General features: G+C 41.5%; 1 protein-coding gene across 1 annotated transcript in view; it reads right to left on the reverse strand.

Annotated features, from left to right (window-relative positions):
* Positions 1-21,079, reverse strand: part of SYT9 (synaptotagmin 9) — a 129,817-nt gene that overhangs the window by 1,172 nt on the left and 107,566 nt on the right. Inside the window, exons 4-5 of the mRNA XM_040988998.1 lie at positions 3,243-3,363; positions 1,018-1,189 (exon numbers count right to left, since the gene is read on the reverse strand). Of these exons, the coding sequence (XP_040844932.1) occupies positions 1,018-1,189; positions 3,243-3,363 (293 nt within the window). The remainder of the gene's footprint in view (positions 1-1,017; positions 1,190-3,242; positions 3,364-21,079) is intronic.

The raw sequence follows: 21,079 nt of genomic DNA on the forward strand, positions 1-21,079 counted from the left end.
ACGGGGTCTGACATTATTGGTGCTGTGTGTTTGCTCAGAGATGGGACAAGGTCTACTGCTCAGCATGGGCTGTCACAGCCATGGGCAGCCAGGCTGGACAATGGTCATGCGTCACGCAGACATCTGCTGGAAAGAACGTTCAGGTCACTGAGGCTGCCTACTGACATTTCAGAGTTATGTGGGAAAATGTTTGGCTATAAATAATATTTGTAAGATTATATTAAGAATTATAGTTTTTTTATATATTCACGCCTAGACCACGTGGGAGGTTTCCAATTAAAAAGAGGCTTTGCATTTCAGTCTAATGACTGGTTTAACATGTATAATTCCCTGTTGGTATTTCCTTTGCATATTAAAATAACGATTTTTCTAATCCATCGTTTAAATACACAATTGGCTACAATGAAGCTATAAATATCTCTGCAGTGCTGTATTAATTAAAAAGTTGAGCGCCTTATACATTTTAATGTATGCTGTCACCCACACCAGCTCCAGCATTTTCAAGAGAACATTTTTCTGTTTGCTTTCAGACTTAAGTAGATGGAAATGATCTTTATTAAATATGTTGTGAGAAGGAAAAATAAAGATTCAAGTTATGCATTTAGGAGGGCTGATAGTCTGACTAAAGTAATCATGGTGCTATTTGCAGTGGAATTGTTCCCCTGAAGAGCAGATAGCATTGCCTCCCAGCAGATAAGGCACGTGAGGCCACTATTCTCTAAACCAGGATTCCAGAAGGTATGCGGAGAGGGAAGAAGTGGTGATGGAAGACAGCAAGGGGAAACAAATCAGAAAAGGAAGCATGGGGGAAAGAACAGGAAAGCTGAGAGGCAGCAGGGTAGCCTGGCTTTATGGCCTGGTTTGGAACATGGTGACCACTTGACCATCTGCTGTCCACAAGCTGCTGGTTCACTCACTGCCTATGGGACACCAGTCAAGAATCTACAGCCATTTCCACTAGTCCTCCCTGCCCAGGCACAGGAGCCTCACACTGAGAATGAACTCCAAGTATCTCACCGGTCATAGTCCATGACTGCTATGGACAAGTGGATTTGGTCAATATTCTCAGGAGGGACATCAAAGACTATGGCTTCGTTGTAAACTGGATTCAGTGTGTTCCTTTTTGTGGATGTTTTCCGCTTCTTTAACCGTCTGCCATCACACATCAGTGAGACCTTCACATACGGATCTGTTTAGATAATAAGAACCAGGGTGATTGTGAGGCTAAGTGGGGATTTAGGAAGCAATGATGTCACTATGGGCATTCATGGACTGTGGGATGCAGGACACCTGTACTTGCCTTGGGGCTGGAATTCAAGGATTTCAACTAAAAGGATATTCAGGAAATAACTGGGGTTGGGATAATTAAGTTGTTCATTCAAGAAAAGTCCAGGACACTGTCTCCTCAGAAATGCATGATGCTTAAAAATAGTGTGAAAACATCTGTTGCCATATTAGAAAACATTGCTGCTAGAATTAAAGATTTGCCTTACTATGATAGCAGGAAAGTGGAAAGACATTTATTTCCAAGGCATGTGAAACCTTGCCTGAGTCACTTCAGGGAATCTTCCTAAAGATCAGCTCTTTAGGAGCCCACCACCATGGCATATCATATTAAGCCTCAGTCTGCCATGCTGGCATCCCCTATGGACATCTATTGAAGTCCTGGCTGTTCCACTTCCCATCCAGCTCCCTGTTTATTGCCTGGGAAAGCAGCAGAGGATGGGAGACCTGGAAGAAGCTCCTGGATCCTGGCTTCAGGCTTCAGGACCCAGATCCAACTCAACTCTGGCCATTGCAGCCAGTTGGGAAGTGCACCAGCAGATGGAATCTCTGTCTCTCCTTTCCTTGCTCTCTAAATTCTGCCTTTCAAATGAAAATAAATAAATCTTTAGAAAAAAAAAAGATAACCAGCCCTTTAAGCAAATAAAGTTCTACATTTCTAGAATGTCTAAATTCCTAGGGAAAATGTCTGGATGGGGTAGATTTCTCGAAGTACAACAACCTCGAGCCCCCAGACTAGCCTGCAGTTGGGTTGCAAAGGGAGAAGTGGTACTGCACATCAAGGAGAGAAAGGACACAGGCTGGCCGAAATGTTGACACAGTGATGACTGACGGACTGCGCTCTCCTGGGCCCCAGAACCTCACCAGGCTTCTCTCATGGCATGGATTTCTTTATTTCCAAGACCATGCATTGCCCTGACTACTATACAGTTAAGAAGGCACTTAGTGGGCTGCGGATGGGAAGGACTGGCAGGGCTGAGAGGAAGGACATAGACCTTTTTTTCTGCTTAGAAAAACACTGGAGCCTGGGATACAGATTATACTGTCTGTGATGCTGTTTGGTTTCAGTGGCTGTCAGTCACTGTGTCCTGGGTGTTTTCGGGCCACATTTGAGGAGCTTGTACAGAGGCTGTTTGTGAATTTGTATGACAGAAACTGCCTATTATGGTATTTAGGGGCTTCAGTTGGCATTCAAATGTGCATGTTAAATTCACTGGAAAACCCAAACTGTATTAGGCGACAGAGTTGTCTTCAATCTTCCATGAGCCCGGATGGCTGTATCTGAAGAAAGAACCAATTAGATATGCCATATCAGCAGGTACAAACTGTTGGGGTCATTCACTATTATGAAGACCCAAAAGAGAATAATAAAAAACTAACAGTATGGAGCATTTAAAAAATATCAGAACCTGTTACTGTGCTTTTACAAATGCTAGTGCACCTATTCTTACAACAACCCAGTAAGTCAGATATTATTACTACCTTCATTTTATACAGATAGAATCTGGAGTCCAGAGAATCAGAATGACTTGCCAAAAGTCCCGCAGCTATTACATGGATTAAATCAAGGCAGTTGTATCCCAGAGCCAATTACTATGTTAAAAACCCGTTAGGGTACAACATTTGCACTGGATAGTGAAGGCTGGATACACACACACACACACACACACACACACACATATATATACTTTTTAATTTTTATTTTCCATGATATATATATATATGTATATATACACTTTTTAATTTTTATTTTTCATGATACAGTTCCATAGATTTAGGATTTTCTCTTCCCGCCCTTTCAATTCCCCAATACCTGTTTTCCCCTATATTATTACAATAATATAATCCTTCAATTACAGTCACAAGTCCACCATTCTGCTATTTAAGTGTATCATGACACTGAAGGCATAGAAAATGGTAGGAAGTCCAGAAGAAGGCTGGATTTGAGACTGTCCTACCTGACGCTCCGGTGATGTCCATTGCCTTTAAATTCCGTGCTTTTATAATGGTGATGGTCAGCCTGCCAGCAGTGGGAAGGTAGCAAAGGGAGAACATCAGTTCTCCAAGATCCACATTGTCCTGTGGAGAAATCACAGACAGGATTAGAAAGGGTCTTAGACCCAAGGGCGGGAGGCTAAGCTGTACCAACAAGGGCCACCCCCCAAGTCTGGCTCTGCTAAAGAACTCCTGGTATCTCCTCCCACAGCAGTCATGTAGAGAATATACTTATCATTCCAAGGGAGCTGCTTCCTCTTGCTAAAGAAGCACACATAGCCCTTCTGCAAGTGTCAAAATCCAAAGGCCTCCTGAGCCTTTGTCACTGTCATAGCAGCCTCACAAGGCCTCACATAGTCCCTGCAGCCTGGAACATGGGCCTGAGATAAGCCGCCTTTCACAGCCTTTGCAGCTCCCCACGTGGGTCTACTCACATTCTCCCACCACCCTAGAGGGGTCCCCAGGACTAAGCTATTGTGCAAAGGTGCCTTGCGGTTATGCTCAGTGGTATACCCCATGGCCCCAGGTACCATTATGCCCTGAATCAAGCAGGTACCCAAAGTGTCCTATGCACTTTTCTATCTTGTGCCCTCACCTCAAGTTAGCCCCAGCAGTTCCAGCAACTCCTGAGCACCCCAGAGCACTACACATAGAATCCATACAGACAAGTACATGGCTTCCCATGACTCTGGAAGCATCTGGAACCTCCCATAGCTCCTGCCAGGAACACTGCCAGATCCGTAGGACAAACTCTGTCTCCCCAAACACCAGCAGCAATAAACACATGCAGACACAGGCTTCAAGAAGGCAGACAAGAGGAGAGGTACAGAACCTGGCGTCCCTGCTCTCTGCCCCGGGAGCCCCACCTGGTGCATCTCTCTCCTTCTTGGATTCCCTGAGAAGCCAGCACTGCCCTCTGTGGGAGAAGGTATCTCCCTGGGCACTGTGCAGCCACTGGAATAGGTCAGATGACACAGTTTCTCTCTTTCAATTTAGCCCAGGGAGAATGTTACCAGAAAGAAGAGGAAGAAAAAAGAGCCAGTTGATTTAATTTCAATTTCTGAGGGCTACCTGAGGTTAGCGAGTTGTAGCCAGGGTCCAATTAATACAGTGTCATCCTGATAATGCTCTGGGGAGTCAGATTCCCACCCTCTACATTCACAGCCTCCTGTACCCTCTCCAGCTCTCCAAGGATGCTTCTATTTTTAGATGCACAGAGTCGGCTCAGGAAGGTCACCTCGGCCAACCTCCCTCCTTTCATTGCTTTCATGAGAGGACCAGAGGAAGGGTTCTATTTGCTCACTAAGGCAGATGGATTGTGCTGTGTCTTTGTGCATTGCTTGCCACCTGTAAATAAATAACTTCATCTTACAGGCCAGGCTTTCCTTGTTGCTGGGGCCCTGAGTTTCAAGTGGCTGTGCCCTTCCCTCTGGGGTAGGGGGATCAGGGGTAGGAGAAGCTGACTGATGGGAGTGGAGGTCTCTCTCTCTCTCTCTCTCACACACACACACACACACACACACACACAGAGCAGAAGCAGGTTTGGGATTGCTCTGTGTTCATATCTCTAGACGGAAGCAGCAGCTGCTGTCACTGAGCAGGGAGGATCTGATCCCAGTTGGTGCTAGTGGCAAAGGGAAAGGAGAGAAGCAACAGCTGGCTCACAGCCCATTCATTTGCTTCCTCCTCCCTCCCTTGCTTGCTGACTTCTGTTCTTCCCCTAGTTGGCTTCTCACTGGACCTCACACTTTCCTTTCACCTCATCCTCCCACAACATCTTGGTTGAACAAACTTATTAGAGAAGGAACCCAAATCATGCCCACAAAACCTCCTAATCAATTCTTTCAATGAGTATTTTCTGAGGGCTACACCCTGCCTGTGTTTACTGAGGTTGGGATGTGGAATCCTGTGCTGGGCAGTTGCTGTCCTCAAGGCTGATGCACATAATTAAATGAAACCTGTCAGAGTACTCATGTGCTAACTACATTGATTTTCTTCTCCTGGTTCACAAACATTTATATTAATATAGCTCTTTACTCATGAGTTGAAACAAAATCAAACCTTGGACTTAGCAATGTATTCAGAATGTGAACTGAGTCTGTACCTACACTTTCAAAATTAGCAAAGCAAAGAAATAGTTCCCAAAGAGAAAAACACTTGGTTTTATTTTCAGGTCCTTTAAAAACAAATCTTTTAAAAAATATTTTCTGTATATAAAAGTAAAATGATAATAAAACTCTATTATGGAAATTTTTAGGTCCAACAGTAAAATACTCCCTTTACTTGTATACATAGCCATTTGTGGCATTCTTTTATTCTCAGTAGCACAATGAGCAATTGCCCAGACCTTTTCTTTTATTCATTCATTCATTTACCCATCCATTTACTCATTCATTCATGCATTCCTCTAACGTTTGCTGTGACTGTTGGAGTTGAACATTGTTTTTTTCCTGAGGCTGGGAGCTGAATCTGCAGTGAACAAGACACCATCCGCTGAGGGGGATGGGCTTATTAGGTTATGCAACAGGAATTCATTGGCATGGATGTGAACACTGCTTTCCCCTATCAGCTGATGCTAACTTAGGATCAAGAATCTGTACGTCTTGGAGCTTGTAAATATTCCCTTAAACCAGCTGTTCCCAACCAGGAGCTCCCTCAGGGGGCATCTGATGGTATCTGGATACATTTTTGATTGTTACAAATAGGCAGAGAGGGTGTGCAACTGATATCTAATGGGGAGAGACCTGAGATGTTGCAAAACATCATACAATTCAAAGGGGGCAGCAGGGAGTGCTCACTACAAATGATTATCTGATCCAAAATGTCAACAGGTGCCAAAGCAGAGAAAGTCTGCTTAGGTAAAAGTGTTCAGATTCTTAGTCAATGTTTTTCTAGATGAAGACAAAAGTAAAATACAAACAGGTGGTGGTATACTTGGTTTCTCTTTCAGCTTGACAGGAATTAGACAGGCAGAAGAGTCACTACAGGATGAGTGCCCTGGAGGGTACAAGAGGAAGGAAAATGCCACACAAAGACATGCTTCGTTTCCTTCTGCTTTGTATGGCTGACTTCAGCATTGTTGGCAAGATGTACTGGGAATTTATAGCAAACGTGTGAATTTTCTACCTGTAAACTCTGCAGTCTGCCTGCAGTGGTCTGCAACAGCTACAGCCTCTTGTTTAACCAGTACACTTTCACATTCTTCTTTTTTGTGTTATCTGGTAAACTCCTTACCAAACTCATGTGGTTCTGGAAAAGCTGCTGCAGGAATTCGGGCTGGAAATAAACCATTCATGGCCCTATCAGTGTTGTCACAGATGGGTAAGAAATCCAAGCAGGAGGCTGAGAGTACCCCATGAGATAGAAAATTCGATTGAAATTTTCATTTTACAAGAGTTATCCCCTGGGAAGATGTAAGGCAAAAATTGTTGCAAGGTTCCACAAATGTATGTAGTACAAGTGGCATGATCACTACAAAGTTAGCTTAGGCAAACTAAAGATGTATGCTATAAATTTAAAATAAATAGATAAAATCATACAACAAAGAGCAATAGCAAGTAAGACAAGATAGGAGATAAACTGAGTGCTGAAAAATATCCACTTAATCCAAAGAACACAGGCAAATACCAAAAACAGAACAAGATTAAGAGAGGTAAATCTGATGGAAATCGAAAGCAAATACTTGTAGGCAGACGACACACTTAAGCTATACTGTTCCAAGAGATTAAATTACATAAATATTCAAATAATGGCAAAGTTATCCGATTCAATAAATAGCAATACTCAGGAATATGCTGTTCACAAGAAATTTACCAAAAATGTAGATATAAATATATTAAAACAAAAAAAGCCACTAATAGAAATCTGGAGTGGCTTTATTAGTATCAAACAAAGCATAATACAAAGACAGGCAATTCATCCAGAGTACATACAACTTGTAAATGTTTATGTATCTGATTCCTGATATCATACTCTCCAAATGTATGAAACAAAACCTGTAAGGACACACAGACAAGTTTGCATAAGATATGGAATCAATCTCGTATCCATGATGGATGAATGGATAAAGAAAATGTTGCGCTTATACTCAATGCAATGCTATTCAGTCATAATCAAGTATGGAATCCTGACATATGCAGTGAAATGGAATGAACTGGTAATCATTATATTAAGTGAAAGAAGCCACACACAGAAAGACAAATCCTTCATATTGTCTCATATTTTTAAACTCATTATTAAGTTAGGATAGTGATTATTAGAGGCTGGGAAGGGTGTTGGGAGTACGAAGAGTTAGATAAAGGGTGCTAAAACGCAGTGAGACAGAAGTCATAGATTCTAGTGTTTCACAGCCCAATTCACATTATGTCATAAACTGTACAAACACTGGATAAAAGAGCTGACAGTCTCTAACCATGTAGGAAGGGTGGAGAAGCAGAGATGCTGGTTGCCTGGTTTGGTCTGCTTACATTGTTTGCTTATTTAAAATAATGTTCTGTGCCCTATCAAAATGTAAAGAAACATATATCCGTAACTAATCCTAGCCAAAGATTTGAATATTTGAGCAAAACTAAATGAACTTGGTCTAATAGTATTTTTAAAATACTCTACCCAACAACAGAATACATATTCTGTTCAAAGACACTCTGAACACTAAACAAGATAGATTGTATCTGGATCATTAACCAAGTTTCATTTAGATATAAGAATATTTAAGTAATACAAAATGCATTTTCTTACCATAATGAAAATGAATTACAAATAAATAGCAGATATTTAGAAACTTTCCCAATATCTGGAAATGAGTAACATACATCTAAATAATCCATCAAAGAAACCTAAAGAAAAAATAGAAAGCATTTTTAAAAGCAAAAATGAAAACATAACATATTAAAATTTGTGGGATGAAGCTAGAACAATACTTACAGGGAAATCTATACCACTAAAATGTTTAGATTGAGAAGAAACTATCAAACCAAAGACCTTGGTTTCTGCTCTCTGAAACCAGAAATATAACAACAAATTTAATCTAAAGGAAGATATTAGATAAAATAAAGGCGAAATTTCGAAATGCTAGAATAATCACTGAAGCAAGCTAAACAAATTTGATAGGCCATTATTAAGAAAAACAGAATCATGAAAAATGTTTGGGACTGGTGCTGGGACATAGTTTAAGTTGTTGCCCAATGACAGTTGCATCCCCTACGGGCACTGATTTGAGTACAGGCTGTTCCAGTTCTGATCTACCTCCCTGGGAAAGCAACAGAGGATGGCATAGCAGACCTGGAAGAAGCTCTTGGCTTTGGTTTGGCCCCATCAGGGTCACTGTGCCTATATGGGGAAGAACCAGCAGATGGAAGATATCTCTCTCTCTCTTGCTACTTCCATGTCTCTCTCCCTCCTTTCTCTGTAATACTGTCAAAGACAGAAATAAACACATATTTTTAAAGATGCTCAATCCAAAAAGTAGGAACAGCCAGAAAAGAACAGATGGTACAAATAGAAAGCACAGATTTAAATATCCTAATACTGATAATTAAGTATATATACCTAACGCCTTCAATTAAAAGGATAGAAAGTGTTGGGCTAGGTAACAGAGCAAGATTGAATTAAATATGCTGACAGCAAGAAACCCACTTAGAACAACATCCCATAGATCTATTTGAAAAGGATGAAAAAATCAGACCTAAACACTAATCAAAAGAAAGCCAGAATGGCTATATTAACATCAAAGATGCTTCCAGGCCAGGTTAGTTCATTGCTAGCAATGTCAACACCCTGTGTCACAGTTGGAGTCCTGGCTGCTCTGCTTCCAATCCAGTTCCATCCTAATGTGCCTGAGGAAGCAGCAAAGGAGGCCCAAGTGCTTGGGGCCCTCCCATACATGTAGGAGACCTTGATGAAGCTCCTGGTTCTTGACTTCAGACTGGCCTAGCATAGGAGGAGGGACAGAATCAAGCAGATGTAAGCATTTCCTCTCTGTCTTTCAAATAAATAAATCTTTTTAAAAAGCAACAAAAAAGGGAAAGATTTATTTCCAGGGAAGAATTGATATTATCATTGATAAAGGGTCAAATCACCAAGATGTCCTAACAATTGTAAATAAATCTAATAATGTATTTTCAAAACATATTAAAAAATCATGTAGAAACTAAAAGAAGAAAAAGGCAAATGTACACGTAGAATTATAGATTTAAATATTGTTCCACCAATAATAAAGAGCCAAGCTGTAAATATTTGAACAACATAATGAATCAACTAACTGGTATTTACTCCACCCCTCAACACTGTACAACAGAAAATTTTTTCTTTTTTAACAAGCACTTATTGAATACTCACCAGGATAAACCATATTCTGGGCATAAAAAAAAACTCATTAAATTCATGCACACTGAAATCAAAACAAAGCATGTTCTTTGACAAGAATGAAATTGCACCAGAATTTAATCACAGACATCTTGAAAATTCCCAACATTAAGAAATCTAAAATTTTCTAAAATTCCCACAGGTCAAGTTGAAAGATGGAATTGCCATTAATGCCCATTTCTAAAGATATGGGAGAAGGAATTGGGTCATATGAGAGACCAATAATTCAGTTTTTCACATATTAAATGTGAGATGCCTATTAAGACATCCAAATGGTATTCTTCAGTAGTCAATTAGATATGGAAGCTATCTTTTAGGGGAAAGATCCAGATTGGAGATGCAAATTACCAGCTTTTAGGAGGAAAAGTAAGAGAATGCAATCACAGAGAATAACATAACAGTTCAGCCATAAATTAAGTTAGCAAAATGATATTAGCATGCCTAATCATCTTCACAAAAGTATAACTATTCTCAGAAATGGGAGAAGAAAGTACATTGTGACGTATGCGCACATATGGGTGTGCACATATATAAAATGAAATAGAAATCTAAAAAAATTCAAACCAAGCATTTTATTTTAAACATTAATGCATATTTTATCTTTAAAGAGTCATGAAAACATTTTTAAAGATTCTTTTTAAATTTACTTGAAAGGCACATTTACAGAGAGAGGAAGAGAGATAAAGAGAGAAAATATTGCATCTGTTGGTTCACCTCCCAAATAGCTGGAGCTGGGTCAGCAGCCAGGAGCCAAAAGATTCCTCTGGGTTGCCCGCATGGTGAACAGAACGGAACAGTTGGGCCATCTCTTATTGCATGCCCAGCCCATAGCAGGGAGTTGAATTGGAAGTGGAAGAGACAGAGCATGAACTGGCACTCACAGGGGATGCTGGCATCTCAGGCTTGTCCTGCCCTGTCATAATGCCTACTCCATATGAGATGTTTTCATACAAATATTTATTGGGTAATGGCCAACCAGGATAAATATATTTATATTTTCAAACATTTACCATTTCTTTATGGTGAAAACATTCAAAATCCTGTATTCTAGTTTTGTTTTAAATATAGAAATAGATACTACATTATTTATAGTCACCCTGCTGTGTAGTAGATTGACTAATGGGTACTAAGTTACAGTTGGATAGAAACAAGACATTCTGGAGGCCTATCTTTAAGAGCAACAGTTAAAGTAGTTGAAAGTTCTTTTCAAGAATGGGAAATAAGGCTAGGAATATAAACATAAAGATGATCTCATTTGTAGCTAAAGCACACGAAGATCAAACATCTACTGCAACTGTACAAAGTGGATTGAGCTTTGGTTTTTCCTTTATGTAATCTCAACCTGTGATAAGCTAACTAATTTCTCAGTTCCTCAGTTCTTTGTTCATGTTTTTAATTTAGAAAATGGTATTCACAGCTAAAGGATAGCATTGACAAAAAGGAAAAGATTAAATAAAACATATCTACATAATAATTATTGAATATAAGGGATCTATTATTACTATTGCATTGGACTATATGTTTGTCTTTCTTGTCATTGTTGGGGTTCAGAAAACCATTGCCCAAAGGATGGCACTTTGGGAGGCTGAGTACCTTGAACTGAGGGATATGGGATGGGCCTCGGAAGAAAGTCTGTTTCTAGACTCCTGCTTATTTTTCCCTTGTTCCCCTTCCTGCTCCAAGGCAGGCTGGATTAGAATGGCTTCTCTTCATGGTGTCACAGGAGCTACCCATCCTTCACCAAAGCAAGCTGTAAAGAACCTTCCTCTGTTTTTGTGTGTAAGAGCATGTCATAAAGAAATTTTCTGGGTTACAGCATCTGATAGTGGGCCACAGCACCCTCATTCCAGAGGGGTTCTGCAGGCACCCAGCAGAAAGGAATGTCATGCAGAAAAAGTAAGAACCAAGTACAGACAGGCCTTGGTGAGTTTCCCTGTTCAGTGTATTACTATGAGATTACTCTGTTTTATCCAGTCACATTTCCACACGACTATCCATTCTTGATAGCATTTTAATATAAAAACAGACATTGTCCTTTGGGTTTTTGGATCTTCATTTCTGAAGGCTATGATGCCCTACAAAACTTTTATTAAGTCAGTTTATAATGTTTCACCTATTAATCCTGCCTTTGTCAATTTTTATTTGAGACTTAGCCAGGAACCCTAAGAGATATAAGCTTCTCCTCAAGGGGAAGACCCACTCACCCTCCTCTCCCAGGGGCTGCCATGTGGTAGTCGGTATTTCATACACTGGGGCATACATTTGGCTCAGCAGTTAAGCTGCCACTTGGGATGCCCATATCCCATACTGGAGTGCATGGGTTTGAGTCCTGGCTGCACTCCTACTATGTGCACCCTAGGAAGCCACAGGAGAGGGTTCAAGCACTCAGGTCCCTGCTATCTATATGGGAGACCAAGATGGAGTTCTCAGCTCTTAGCTGTGACTTGGCCCAACCCCAACAACGGCCCTTGAATATATTCTGTCTCCTCAGTAGACTCACTTCCTGAGATCCTTAGAACAATGTCCAGTGACCCAGTGAGTCAGAGAGCATAGGACATCTAGTGTTTCATTCCCACTCCTGCCACTATATTCACCAGCACTACTGTCTCAGTAAGCAATCCTGTTTTTACAGAGCTCCTTTTATAATAATAATAATTAAAAAAAAAACCCTTAATGCAGCAAGAAATTGCTCACTTAGTATTTGGGAAAGAAATTGTAATTCCAATATTTCTCTTTTTCCCTATTCTTTACCTGTAACAATCACACTAATGGTTCACCTGTGAGATGGAAGCTCTTAATGATCTGATCCTTCTATTTTCTCAAAAACTCCATGTGTAATCTTTATACTTCATCCAGACATGACAAAACTGACAAAACATCCTTTTTCAGTCACAGATTCCACCAATAATTAGCATGCACTGTTAAAGTAACTGTTGGTTGCACTTTATTTATAGATATTAACATGATTAATTGCATTGGAAAAATGCCTGGGGGATGACACTTTCTGAGCTGGTGCTGAGGCATGCGTGAGCCCCACAGGCGCCACAAGCTAGTGGGGATGAGGTGAGGTGTGGGACTAGACTTTTTCTTGTCTGTTTATTTCTCCCTCAAAGGATTCTAGGTTTAAATTCCACTTCGGAAGTAGTTTTCTTTCCCCAGTGATGTATTCATCTAGAAATGCACAAGATAATGACCACCTATGTGTAAAAGTCTTCATGACTATCAAGACATTTGCATAACTTCATCAGTTTCTTTTTTTAAGGATTTTTATTACTTACATCCGCTAGTTCACTCCTCAATGGCCTCAACAGCTGGGGCCAGGCCAGGCAAAGCCAACAAGTTGGAGCTTTTTCCAGTCTTCCCAATTTGGTGTAGAAGCCCAAGCACTCAGACCATCTTCTGCTGCTTTTTTAGACACATTAGCAAAGAGTATAATGGGAAGTGGAGTAGCCCGGTCTTAAACTGACACCCATTATGGGATGCTGACATTGCAGGCAGAGACTTAACTAGCTATGCCACATGCCGGCATCACTTTCTTACCTGATCCTCTCTAACTCTTTGGTATAATATGCCATTTATGTTGGATGACTCCAATATTCATATATGTACTCTAGCCTCTTCTCTGTGTTAGACAATCAAGTGTCTTCTGTAGATTTCTATTTAGTAGTCTATTAGACATCTCAATCTTATTAAAAAAAAATTGGAGCTGATTTTTCTACCCCTGTCCTCAGCTTTTCTCATCATTCATCCTTTAACTGAGTTTGGTAAAAAGAACCCTCCCGGAGCTGAAGCTAAAATTCTGTCAGTCATCACATCTACCTCCTCATCTTTTCTCACTCTCCCATATCTGCAAGTCATGAATTTCTTTCTCCAAAAATACCGAGGGTCAAAAATATAGAGGGTTCCTTCTCTACAGTGCTACCTTATTTCAAGATACCATCATCTTTCATATGTACTACCGCACGACAGTGGAATCAAAAAAGAGATATGAGCCTAGTGGGCAGGCTGACTGCTATGATATGCTCCTATGATAGGGCATATCAGGCTCACAGCTGTTCAAGGCACAAAGAAGCCTTGGCTGTCTGTTGCCTTATCTTCTTGGCTGCTCTGCAAAGTGACCCTGATTGTGAGGTTCCAACTCTTGTCAGATACACTGGGGAGCCACGAGGCAAGCTTCAGTAAAGGGCTTATTGCAATTCCTCACCTCCCCACACCACTGGGCTTTACTCCTCCAAGGCTGACTACCAGAGGAGCCCTGTGGCTAGAGGGCTGTTATATCTTTGCCATCCACGGAGCTGGTTGTGTTATAGCCTTGCACTGGCATTTAGTTTGACAATGGTAACACAAAGAAAAATTTAATAATAATGATGCTAATTGTTTAATCTGCGCAATCTCTTTGGCTTCCTATAAAAAGAGGTAGCTCTGGTTTGTCCTGAATGATGCGCTATCTGGTTTTGCTCAGCTGGGACTTCTTTTCTTTTTTAATATATGCTTTTATTATATTTTGACAATCTTTACATAGTTAATTAGGGTAAAAAAGTTTCAAGGGCTAAGTGGGTAAGACCACCATTACCATACCGCTTCCTTCATGTATCTGAGGTAAAGGGGGATATTGAGGGAGAAGCCCCACCCAGTTTCCCACCCACCCCAAGTCCCAGATGTGGGGCATGCTCTGAGATACTCGCTCAAATGGTTTCAATAGTTCACCATTCATGGATCGCTACCAGTCTCACCACTCCAAGCACGATGTGGTCGTTGAAGAATCCACTGATTAACACAGTCCCTCATAGAGTCTCCATTTGCCCAGTATTTCGCGGCCGACAGATAGCTGAGGTGGTTGATTGACTTGTTCTGTCTTTTCTTGGTTAGGACTCTGAGTCTGTCATCTCGACTGGGGAGATGCTCAAAGAAATTTTGAGGTATTCCCAGTCCAGATACCTGCGTGTTTTAGCAAGCACAGGACCCGGCACAGTCCATCGCCCTGATCTCAGCTGGAATTTCAATCTTTCATTTTTCAAAACAACCCCAAACCAGAGAAAATGTGATAAATTTGATAAACATTGTCCTCTGTGAAATTCTTAGCTGACAATATTTCACTGAGGCTTACCAGACACCCACCCTCCCTGGTGCTGCACTGCACTGGCCATTGCTCTGTGGAAACCCCCTCTTTAGGATGGCAGAGCAGAACTTCATGATAGGGCAATGGTCAGGGACCTCACTTGGCACAGACGGAACTCACATACCCAAGAGTTAACAGCAGCACCCTTTTCCTGGGAAAGTAAGGTTGGCATGGTGTCTGAGGCATGTTGTTAGGACTACTAAAAAGCATGGCTTCTGGGACAGACCAATAAAGATGGCTGAGTTTGAGTTCTGGTCCTGTTCCTGATTCCAGTTTCTGGCTAAGGAGCACCCTGGAAGGCGCCGGATGCTGGCTCAAGCATTCAGGTCCCTGTTATCCATCTGGGAAAACAAGATTGGCTTCTGGGCTCCTGGGAAAGCCTGGCCTAATAATACTGGCTTTGTGGGCATTTGAGGAATGAACCAACAGATATAAAATCTGTCTTTGCCTGTATCTCCTTGATTTCCAAATAAATCAATTAAGAGATAATATATGGGCCCGGTGGTGTGGTCTAGTGGCTAAAGTCCTCGCCTTGAACATGCCAGGATCCCATATGGACGCAGGTTCTAATCCCGCAGCCTCACTTCCCATCCAGCTTCCTGCTTGTGGCCTGGGAAAGCAGTCAAGGATGGCCCAAGGCTTTGGGACCCTGCACCCATGTGGGAGACCTGGAAAGAAGTTCCTGGTACCCGGCTTCGGATCAGCATAGCACCGGCCGTTGCGGTCACTTGGGGCGTGAATCATTGGACAGAAGATCTTCCTTTGTGTCTCTCCTCCTCTCTGTACATTTGGCTTTGTAATAAAAGTAAATAAATCTTTAAAAAAAAGAAATAATATACACATATATTTAATATGGTATGGTTCTTGAGCTCCTAAAAAGAATCAGTGAGACAACAGGAGTTCACTGATAATGGGTAATGCCATTCTGGTATCAGTTCTGTTTTGACTTGGGCTAGTGAATTCTCCTGCTAGGGAGCTTTTGTGGGTCAATAAATGTGGCCCTTAACACAGCCTATCATAAGCTCTCTCCTTACATCCTCATAATCTATATAATAGTTTAAGCCAGATGACAATAAAACAAGGCAAATTCAAATCTAATTTGACAGCTATACCTATAGGATGCCAATGAACAATTCAACAATCTGAGTATGACTCCATAGTTCTGTCAAGAGTTTAGAAGAAGAAATAGAATTTCAGTATAACATAATAGGCATATAAGTATAATGGAATACAGAATCAAGGACCATAAAAATTCATAGGCAGATGAGAAAGATAAAGCCCAATAATATAAATTTATCAAGATAAATTATTTGAGGGTCTGCAAAGTAAATGATAAAATCTCTAATAAAAGAACTATAGAAAAATGCAAGTAAAAATAAAAGGCTTATAACTTAAATTTTTTAAAGATTTATTTTTATTTTTTTAAAGATTTATTTTTATTGGAAAGTCAGATATACAGAGAAGAGGAAAGCTAGAAAGAAAGATCTTCTGTCTGATGATTCACTCCCCAAGTAACTGCAATGACCAGAGCTGCACAGATTCAAAGCCAGGAATCTGGATCCCTTCCAAGTCTCTCACGCAGGTGTAGGGTTCCAAAGTTTTGGCCATCCTTGACTGCTTTCCCAGACCACAAGCAGGGAGCTGGATGGGAAGCGGGGCAGCGGGGATTAGAACCGGCACCCATATGGGAACCCGCGAAGGACTTTCGCTGCTAGGCAACTGTGTCTGGCCCAAGTTGAAATACTTGAAAGAGTCACAAGAAGAGGGAGAGAGAAAGAAATCGAGTTCTTCCAGCCATGAGTTCACTCCCCAAATGGTCACAACAGCCAGAGCTGAGTTGATCTGAAGCCAGGAGCCAAAAGATGCCCAGGAGGGCAGTCGGAGATGGCCCAAAGCTTTGGGACCCTGCACCCACGTGGGAGACCTGGAAGAGGCTCCTGGCTTGGGATCAGCATAGCATCAGCCGTTGTGCTCACTTGGGGAGTGAATCATCAGACGGAAGATCTTCCTCTCTGTATCTCCTCTCTGTATATCCGCCTTTCCAATAAAAATAATAAAAATAATTCTTATAAAATGAATTCAGGATATTGAGACCTTCATATTTTTTTTCTCAAAGAGCTTCCTTGATAGGTAGATTGAGATTCACATATGATTAAAAAAATTTCCTTGTATTTGCCCTGGGAGCTAATTTAATCAAAGAAAGTCCTTGATTGAAACATAAACAGTTTTTAAAAATTGAAAGGCTACAGAAAGGGCTTAGTGTTTAATTTGAATATTCAATATCTATTGTGAAAAGACTTTTTAACAAAGCCATCAACTCTCATTAGAAAAAAAAAATGTTCTTGGAGACAAGAATTTGTTCTTATTTAGTGGCTGTGAGAATATCAGAGCGTTCACAGGCTCGAGCCCTGTGTACTGGCTCTGCAGGCTAAGGGTGTCCCACTGGCTTTTGAAGAAAAGAAAACGTTAAGATGAGTTGGAAATAAATTTAAATTCATTGTGCATTCTCAGCATCCCTGTCATCCTGAAAATTTCCATCAAGACTAAGAATTCATGCAGTTTATAGGAGATGGGAGGATGGGATTCTCCAGTAAAGATGCCCTCAACAGAGAAGGTCAGTAAGTAAATTCAATCCCCATGCTCAGAGGTATGAGCAATCAGCAAGGAAAAGACAGTGTTTTAATTCTACCACGGATGGGAAGTGGCCCAAAGATTCTCACAGAACACAGGATGTTTTATTTTTTAAAAATCTACTATGGGAGACAGACACCACAACCGTCTCTACTCCTCTTTCATCTTCAATATCCCTCCATGTCATTATCATGTAACTGCTATTGCTTAGTGCCTGGGTCCCCATGTCAGGTTCATTCTGCATTCAAAATGTGTTTTGATTGCAGTTCTTCCTCTTCATTTCCACTGCACCAGTTTCTGAAAGATTTCTTGGGAGCAATTTACATCTCCCAATTTATCCTCCTCGTAAACATGGATCTCATAATTTCATACCTTGCTTAAATTCCTTAGTGGATCTTAGTACTCTTGGGGTAAAATTCAAACCTTCAGCGTATCTTATAAACGATGACTTCTGCAGCTGTTCACCTGTCATCTTCCCTAATATGCCCAACTCTCCAACCAGTCTGAACTATTCTTAACTTGCCCCACACACCTTTTCTTCCATTCCTTTGTGTACTGTCTCTTCCTCCTGCATGACTCCTGCTAGTTCTTCTGTTGGCAGAATTTTCTTTTGTGTCTTTAATGACCCAGCTTGCCAGTTCATTGCCTCTGTACAACCCTCAGGGTCTCTCTCATCCTCTGTGCTCTGCCCTGGAAGCTCTTTGCCTGAATTCCTATTACTGCATGAAATTAGATATGTTTGTGGCTCAGAGATGCTGCAGGCATTTTATAGAGAAAATCTCAGAGTCGGAGAAATAAGCTAGTCTGAGGTTACAGAGCTAGTTAGTGTTGGAGCTTTTCTCCAAAGAGGCAAGATCACTACTGGGCCTGCGGCTCCCCTCAGAGGAGTCCCTGTGAGTCAAGGCCAAGGCTGGTACATTCCCTTTCTTACATGGTGGAGACTTGAGGGTACCTGGAAGAGCTTGACTGGGGGCTGCAAATCTTTCTATCCTTTCCTTTACTTCACAGTGTTTTCACACCTAGGATTAAGCTTCTCTCCTCAGCAGGAACTTCCCTTACTTTTGTAGCTAACAGGGACATGAAACATAGAGAAGTTACCCTAACTGAATCTTATTTGAGAACTATGCCAAATAGTGCTTTAGTGAAAGAGGAGCTGTCTTCCCTCCAACACAAGCATATTACCTCCTTCTGAGCCCACTGCAATTGTATAACACTCTTCAGGGAAATAAGAGATTCTGTTACAACAAAAGGTAGTGGGTAGATATAATCAGGGTTCATCTCAGAAGAGCTTAAAATAGGGACAACAGTAACAACCTCTCTCCAATTAGATGAACTAACATATTAGAATTTCAGGACAAACCTCCCATTCCAACTTCCAGGATGCAGCTGTGGGCCTGCATATTCCTCCACCCAGTGTTCTACTGAAGATTCAGCATTTAAGCACAATGCCTGGAATATATGTAACCCATTTGCTGTGTTACCCCCACACCTCTATGCCTTGCACAGAGATAGTCTCAACCCCAAGCATCGTAAAGGAAAAACAGTAGTCTGTAAGGAAAGAAAAGACAAGACTCATTAGGAACAGCTGACAGTAGGGGTTGTTCCATCCACATTCAAACATATCTGTATCTTCTACAAGCTGGATGAAAAGATACAAAAGTGTTAGAGGAATTTCCTAGGCTGTAGGTAGAATATAGGCGGGGCTGGGGAGGGTGGAATTAAGATAGATATGTGTGGAGATTTGCTAATTGTGGAGATTTGCGCCCTGAACCAGACCATCAAATGTCCAGACTTGCTGCTGAGATTGCGGGCCACCTTGTTGACAAAGTATGCCTGGATAGGTGTGAGGCATTTTCACTATCATTTCCTTCTTTTGGTGATGTGGCCCAAACATTACTAGTACAAGGTTTTGTTAGATTTCTTTTCTAATCAGATCTGTTTGCTTACCAGTATTGGTTCCTGTAACTCATGTTTACTTATCCTGTTGCCTGAGGCCTGGTGACTGTTTTCCAAATCCATTGTAATCTATTGTTAGAGTAGCTTGTATGCTGTTGTTTAACAGTTACTAGTTTAACTGTTGTTTAACTAGTAACTTTTTTTTTAAAGATTTATTTATTTTTATTACAAAGTCAGAGACATAGTGAGGAGGAGAGACAGAGAGGAAGATCTTCCATCCGATGATTCACTCCCCAAGTGACCGCAATGGCCGGTGCAAATCCGAAGCCAGGAGCCAGGAACCTCCTCCAGGTCTCCCACGTGGGTGCAGGGTCCCAAAGCCTTGGGCTGTCCTCGACTGTTTTCCCAGGCCACAAGAAGGGAGGTGGATGGGAAGTGGAGCTGCTGGGATTAGAACCAGTGCCCATATGGGATCCTGGCGTGTTCAAGGCGAGAGCTTTAGCTGCTAGGCCATGCCGCCAGGCCCTAACTAGTAACTTTTATCCACCTGCTTGCTCTGCCAAAATCATGGTATAAGTTGCTCAGTAAACTTCAATAAAGTATGCATTACTTCACCTTGCCTTTGCATCCCCTGTGTCCCAATTTCTTCTCAGTATGGACGCCACACCTGGAGTCCCTGTCCCCTTTAGAGGGGTCCCTGAAAGATACACTTTTTAAGTGGTCTGGCTCTGTGAGCTGCAAGGGATCACCAGATATCATGAGAAAGGTGAACTGATTTGCCCATGACCACATAGTTCACCAGTGCCTACAAAGGATCTGGGAGGTATTTTATACTACCCCTTGGATCCTAGATATTCTTTCAAAGATGGCTAATCCTTTTTTTTTTTAATGTATCAGACAATCCTATAAAATTTCAGAACAAATCTCAACTGTAACTCCCAAGATGCTGTAGAGTCTGCAGTCTTCTCCATTGAAAACACCATCAGAGACTCACAGGTCTTCCCAGGAATAGTGATCAACTGCTGCTACAGGGATTCTACTTCTTGGTAACAGCCCAACAGCCTCTGCTCTTGGGATCGCCATGCTGACCTTTGCAATTCCCTGAGCCCTAGAGGCATGAGTAAGCCCATGGTATGTGAGTCTGTTCTCTCCATAAATACTACCTTTACTACACTATTACTACGAATGGAGAAAGGAGCTGGTGGGAGGCATGCAGTTTTAAACAGGATGATCAGGACAGACCTCAGAGGTGGGAATGTCTATGAAAGCTGAAGTAAGAGAAGAAGGTGTGAGGGTAAAGAGAGCAAAGGGTCAGGCATGGGCTGTGGAGTGAGAGTGTGTCCAAGAACCAGGGAGCAGACAGATATAACTAGGGCGGGCAAAGTACAAGTGAGAGGAGACCAGGCCAGGGAGACTGTGGGAAGAAGGGTGCAAACCCCATAGGCTTTGTCTCTAACGCAATGGGGAGCCACTGGAGGCTTTCGATCAACTGATTGCCAGGAATCAATCCCCAATTTGAATGGATCTCATCAGGTTCTGGATAGAGAACATACTGGGGTAGCATTTGAATAAAAAAAAAATAGGAACTGGATAACCAGTTAGGAGACTGGCATAAACTGGAAACCATATTGTGCTAATTGAGTTTCCCTTGCTTTCGGTTAGGTTCTTGATGTTGTCCTGGGCTTTAAGAAGCATTTTTGTTGGATTTTAACTTGCATATTTCTGTTGTTTGGTCAGATGCTGTTGTCCATTGGAAGTTATTTTTGGTTCAGTAAGCGTCTTACCAGCGGT

The sequence above is a fragment of the Ochotona curzoniae genome, unplaced genomic scaffold (genome assembly GCF_017591425.1).
Source record: "Ochotona curzoniae isolate NIBS_2020 unplaced genomic scaffold, NIBS_Ocur_1.0 contig_517, whole genome shotgun sequence".
In the NCBI taxonomy this organism is placed as follows: domain Eukaryota; kingdom Metazoa; phylum Chordata; class Mammalia; order Lagomorpha; family Ochotonidae; genus Ochotona; species Ochotona curzoniae.